Source organism: Pipra filicauda, unplaced genomic scaffold, assembly GCF_003945595.2.
Source record: "Pipra filicauda isolate LSUMZ 115617 unplaced genomic scaffold, ASM394559v2 scaffold76_size2844353_pilon, whole genome shotgun sequence".
Classification (NCBI taxonomy): domain Eukaryota; kingdom Metazoa; phylum Chordata; class Aves; order Passeriformes; family Pipridae; genus Pipra; species Pipra filicauda.
Window position 1 is genome coordinate 2,307,354 of NW_024104942.1, and position 6,000 is coordinate 2,313,353.

General features: G+C 35.0%; 1 protein-coding gene across 4 annotated transcripts in view; it reads left to right on the forward strand.

The window, feature by feature from the left end:
• The window catches only part of NEK7 (NIMA related kinase 7), a 62,364-nt gene extending 57,223 nt beyond the window's left edge, over positions 1–5,141 (forward strand). For all 4 annotated transcript variants that reach the window (XM_027713309.2, XM_039389784.1, XM_027713310.2 and 1 more), the window contains one exon: positions 2,025–5,141. In XM_027713309.2, the coding sequence (XP_027569110.1) occupies positions 2,025–2,135 (111 nt within the window). In that variant the 3' untranslated portion in view covers positions 2,136–5,141. The remainder of the gene's footprint in view (positions 1–2,024) is intronic.
• Positions 5,142–6,000: the final 859 nt, after the last annotated feature.

Sequence of the window (6,000 nt, forward strand, 5' to 3'; positions counted from 1 at the left end):
AAGCTGCTCATCCCTGCTAATACACTGTACTGTGCCTCTTGCTTACACTGTGTCCCACCTGCTTCTTCTGCAGGAGACTGTTGTGCTTTGCGTGTTTGTATTACATGCTGGCAATTATTATTTCTTACAGTAGCTAATGATTTCCATCATTCTATTCTTCAAATGTTTGTGAGTTATTACAGGCTAATACTTTTTCTTTTCACTGGCATTGTATTTTATTTATTGACTGCCAGAAGCAATATGATGGCTTTTATAACTACATTAATCAGAATTTTATTTAAGATATTTAAGATTCAAATAGCAAGTCTGTTACAGGTTATTTTGATTTAATATGTTTCTTTTCAATTCAGCAAACTGACCACTACCTTCAGAATTAATGGTCTCATTTTTAAATATTAAGCTGTTTTTGCCAGGGAATAGGGATGTCTAGTGACGTAGATTTTGTGTTGTTAAGTACAAAATCCCTGTACATTGTGTGCAGTTTATCTGCAAGGGCTAATGGACAAAGCTTTATATAGTGCTGTGCAATGCTTCTTCCTTAACTTCAGGAATTACTGTTTCCATGCATTTAAATTAAGGAAAGGAGTAGAATTATAATTTAAAATCCTTCTTGGTCTTTTTATAAAAGGTAGGAAGGAAACTCTCTGATAGCAGGTTTAAAGAGGCAGCCTGTGTTACTTTTGAATACTCAGAGTGATGAGGTTGCTCTGTATTAGTTGCAATAATTACAGATTTTTTTTCAATAATGGTACCTAACAGTACTGCATGGGAGACCAAACCAAATTTGACATATTGACATAGAAGGGTAGATCACAATGTGTTGTTTGGAGTGTCCTTCCCCACCTGTCCCTAATGCTATAAGGAGATCCAGGAGGATTTGACAAAACTAAAAAGCATAAAAGAAGAGCTTCAGAGTTGGTTGTTTTCACGAAAGATTGTAAACATTTTAGTAAGTCATCATGAAAGAGGTATTTTCCATGTCGAAAAACACTTAGGACTTGCATACAATTTAAAATAGATGCCCTATCAGAAGGTCATCCAGACAATATATTAAGTTCTAATGACATAAGTTCTTGGGCGTATAAATGGAGGAAGAAAAGCCTGCAACTGTCCTGCCAGGTATCCAGGTGGTGGGGAAGCTCTTTGGGGTTGCTTCTGCTGAGTATGTGCATTAAAAAGGCCCATTAAGTTATGATGTTTGTGGAAACATGGAGTTTTCTAGAGTAGTGGTTTGTTTATTTCCAGGCTTTTGTGAACATATTTGTTAATTGTCCTTTCCATAAGGAACACAATAAATGATCTATCCCGAAGGAATAAACACTGGGATATAGAGCAAAGGTTATTTATTCCAATATAGTATCTTCAGCAGTGGACAAGTGAAGTAACAGGGCCAATATAATGTGTGCTGTTCCCCAGCTTCCAGTTTTAAGTTCAGAAATTTCCTCGGGGGTGAAGTCTTTATAACAAATAGCCCACAGTGGGTTTAATTTGCTCAGTTGCTTTCTGAATGTGTGTGCCTTGGTAGCTCCTGGCAGCAGGAGGTTCTGCGGGTTAACTGTGTGTTAGAAGGAGAACCGCTGCCTTTTGTTCCTTGGAACCTGTCACGCAGAAATGCCATTTATTGCTGGCAAACTCTTGTCTGAGTGAATGAACAAGCAGTCCTCATTTACCTCGCCTCAGCCTTCTGAGGTTTGCAGGCACACCCCTCCAAAAACCTGGGAATTTTCTGTAGGTTATGTGTGATTGGACTAAATGCATACCTGAAGTTGTGCATTTAGAAGGATTAGAACTTAAATTTGCTCATCAATTTTAGTGCACAGCAGCGCAAAACGTAAAAATCCTGGGAGCACCTTGCATGCATTCTTGCATAAAACTGCGTGTCGAGAGAGGGAGGGTCGAGTGTGGGCTTATGCAGAACTGCTGCTTGGCTAATTTTTGCTGGTTTTATTAATTTGAATTAGATAAAGCACAAATACTGCTTGTAAGGAGGCCAACGATCCTGTGCTGTTGTTTCCCCTCCCCAGCTGCGACAATTAGTTAATATGTGCATCAACCCCGACCCGGAGAAGCGACCAGACATCACCTACGTGTACGATGTAGCGAAACGTATGCACGCGCACACCGCCAGCAGCTGAACTGACGCCAGACCAGGAGGAAGAGAGCAGAGATAACCAAGTATTTTAAATAACTCATCCCACCCCTCCGTGTGTTACACAAATGTAATTATTTGAAGCTTACCGTTGTGCTTTGAATCGTAAACCAATTTACATACACAAGCTTTGTTGTTTTCTGTTTGTTTCTGGGGGTTTCGTTTGTATTTTTTACTAACTTGCAGTTGTACAACAGGTTTAAATGTGTAAGGCGTAATTTCAAGATACCAAGAACCACTGTTTTCTATGATATGTGGGTTCAAGTATATTTTCTGTAATAACAAAATTGTATTCAGTTGGGCCTCAGTTCTAAAACACAGTTGCACTTTTGCACATGATACAGATATTAGGCTTATTATCCAGAAGAAAAATGTCTGAATCTCTCACCTTTATAGTAATTTATGGAAAGTATGAATCAGCACAGTTAACTTTATTTTAATCTTTGTTCTGAGAGGAACATAATTATTATAGAAGATTATTGTATTTTATGTTGAATTGTAGTTTGCAGTTCTTACTGTAAGAGTAGACAGGTGATAGGATTAGTTCTCCGCTTGCCAAGTGCAATGGAAAAATAGTTTCAGGAAAATTTGTCATGCTGAAATTTTTTTAACAGCCCTTTTTATTTTGTTATTCTGTCATAATACACATAAAACACTTGTTGGAGGTTTTCTGGGAAAATTTAAGGTTGTTGATTCACGAATCTGGTGTCTTTGAATAGATTTGTGCAGCACTGCCCTGGGGCAATAGGAGTCTGCGTAGTTAAGTCTTAAAACCATGCAGATGCTTCTAGTAGCAAAGAGGGGTTCTTCTGAGGCTGTCATTTGTGCAGGTCTGATTAAAAGATGTGATCTTTAGGTTACAACTTCCCAACTGTTTGTGTATATGTCACTGTTTGTAGATTTTTGTGTTTAAAATAATTTGAATGACCTTACAATGTATTTAAATTTTAAAGTGTTTGTTTTTTTTTAAGTACAGAAATCTTTTGGGAAAGATATAATACTGTAGTATAACAAAATGTATTCTACATAAATATATAATTTTTGTATACTGTATCCTGAGAATTAGTTTTATATTTAGCAAAATTGAATTTTAGCTTCTATGTTTAAGAGAAAGTTGCCAGTCCTTCACTTGGGAAATAAATATATATGCAAACTGTCTTACAAATACTTTATTAGTTAAAAAGGAAATGCTGAATATTTTTTTTAGACCTTACTGCCTTTTTGATTGTGTTTAAATAATATTTTTATTGTTAAGGAAGGAATGTGCCTTTTTTCTAAATGTGGCAAAAATGGAGAGTGGAATGAAATTTCTAGAGTTTCATGACTGAACTTTTTATACAGAACTGTCTAAGCGTAATTCTTTTCAGTGATAACAGCTAAGAAGCTGTTACAGTCGGTTAAATCTTTTTCCTTAACGTGGGTAAAAAGAAGTTAGTTCAAATAAAAGCAGCAGGATGTACATACATGTATAGGTTCTAGATGCAGTCACTTCCCTGCATGCTCAGATTTTTTTTTTTGCTTGTTTGTTTCTCTGTGTAGCTTTAATTTTTTGATTTGATATAATGCTCAAGGAATAAAAATCTGTCTGTGGAGTTTGTGGATGAAATGTTCAGCCTAGGTCAGGATTGTTTCCAGTTTTGTATTTTTTAAAACTGCAAATAGTATGGAAATTGTATTTGGCAAAATACAGGAGTTTTTAAATAGTATGTGCCAGATCATGAGCTTATCTTGATACATATTTTTTAAATCTTTGTTTCTAGATTTTGTAGGTTGAATTCTATGAAACCATAGTTTTCCTTCTCACTTGTGTGTACTTAATCTTGTAGGACTTGAGTGGAGAAGAGGTATTTGAGAAACCTTGGTTTGTATCTTAAAACCTCTAGATTTGTTTTTGTTATCTGTATAATTTTTTAAATGATGGTTATATTCTGTAACTATATTTCATATGTCATAGAATGAAATGCTTTGTATTGAAAAAGGCAGCACAATATTTGCTTGACTGCCAGGATTAACTCTTAATGTGCACAAGTACTCACACAATCTTTTTTTCTGAAATGGGCTAGAACATTTAAAAATCACTGAAAAAAACCCTCAGTGCAGTCAGGCTATTTGTATCTAATCTTATGCATAGAGTATTGAACTTTTCCTGAAAGAAACCGATAATAGATCTCTCTCCCTCTGGAGGATATGTAGAGTAAAAAAATGATGAGTTAAGAGTTAGCAAATGTGCATGCTTAAGCATTTAAATTTTTTTAGGTTTGGGGGGGGTTAGTATTTATGATTAAATCTTGTGTTGAGGAAAAAAATAGTTGTTCATGGTTTAAAATCTGTAAAACAAATGGTACAGATGACTCTGGTACCAAACTTTATAATTAAAAAACCCATGTGGGTTAATAGAACTGCTTACATAATTGGGACTGTAGAATCTATCCCTAAAGTAAAGCACCTGGTAACATATGAAAGTGATAAGTCTGTTATAGCACTCCCATGTGTCCTACATACTAATAAAATATTTTCTTTCATAAACGACCATTCTCTTTTTCATATGTTGGTGATGACATATGGCACTATTTATTTTAAGCTATGTTATTATATGTTTATTTTCTTTAAAGAAAACATATTACATTTCTACCCAAAATGTCTGACTAGCTCCTTTTATTTCAGTAATGCTCTGGTATTAACTTGCTTCAGAAGTGAATTTTGTGCTTTGAATGACATTGCATAAAATCTCTTTTGTCTTGGAAACTCCCTTTCTGTGCAGAAGTCTAATAGAAATAAAACACACAGATATTAAATACAATATGAAAATTATAGTATTTCTATGATATTTTTTTTGACTTTTCGTGTTAGAGATATATATATATATAATATATGTTACAGTAGATGCTACCTTGTCTTGTGGACAACTTAACTGCTTCCAGTAGTTGATTCTAGGTGAGATTTCTTGACTGTAACAAAAGATAGTACAATAAAAAAAAAAATCTTGTTTGTATTATTTGTCAAAAGTTTATCTAACAATACTAAATCCAGTATATTGACAATTAATCCAAAGGAGTGTTTTTATCTAAAATTTAAAAATAAATTTAAAACTATTTTCATGCCATGTGAAAATATATAGGTTGGCTGGTTTCTATGTAGTTTCACTAGTTTTGAGTGAACCTCATCTACACACATGAATAAATAGCAATCAGTAGTGTATATAGAAATACTCACTTTTTATACTCTCTGTATGTCACTGGTTTGGTAGCAGAGAATAATGTGGGTTTTTTTTCCCCTCTTCTGTTGCACTCTAATGATCCAGCTACCAGTTGTACGAGCAGGCGGTAGAAGTGTGTCGTCTTTTTGTAATGAGCAGAAACTTTAAAAACATGCCAGTATACCAGAAGATGAAATGCAGTATTAGAAGTGTCTGAGAAGGCTGGTGTTTTATTCATGCTCATGATTAAGAAAGCCACAGACTGAAATTCTTGACAGAGGCCTGGAAAATGGAGAAGGACTTCTTATGCCAGTGGTTCTCAGATACCTCTGAATAGGACCCAAAATCACAGTGATGTTTGTTTTCAACAATCTGTCTACTTAATCTCTTATCTTTGCTGTTATACAGCGAGATGAGAATCTTAATGGCTGAATTTGAATGCTGGTGGTGAATGCTGCTTGGATATTTGAGTTTCTAGGAACAGGAGGTTGATGTGAGGGAGAATCAACAAAGGCCTTCAGGTCTGCTTTGTGAAGAGTTAATTTAATCTGGAAGTAAAGGTGCTGGATAGCAGATGCCAAATGATGTTTTCAATACTTTTTGGTACTTCTTTAACAGTCAAAATTTTTCCAAACCAGCCATATCCCCACATCAT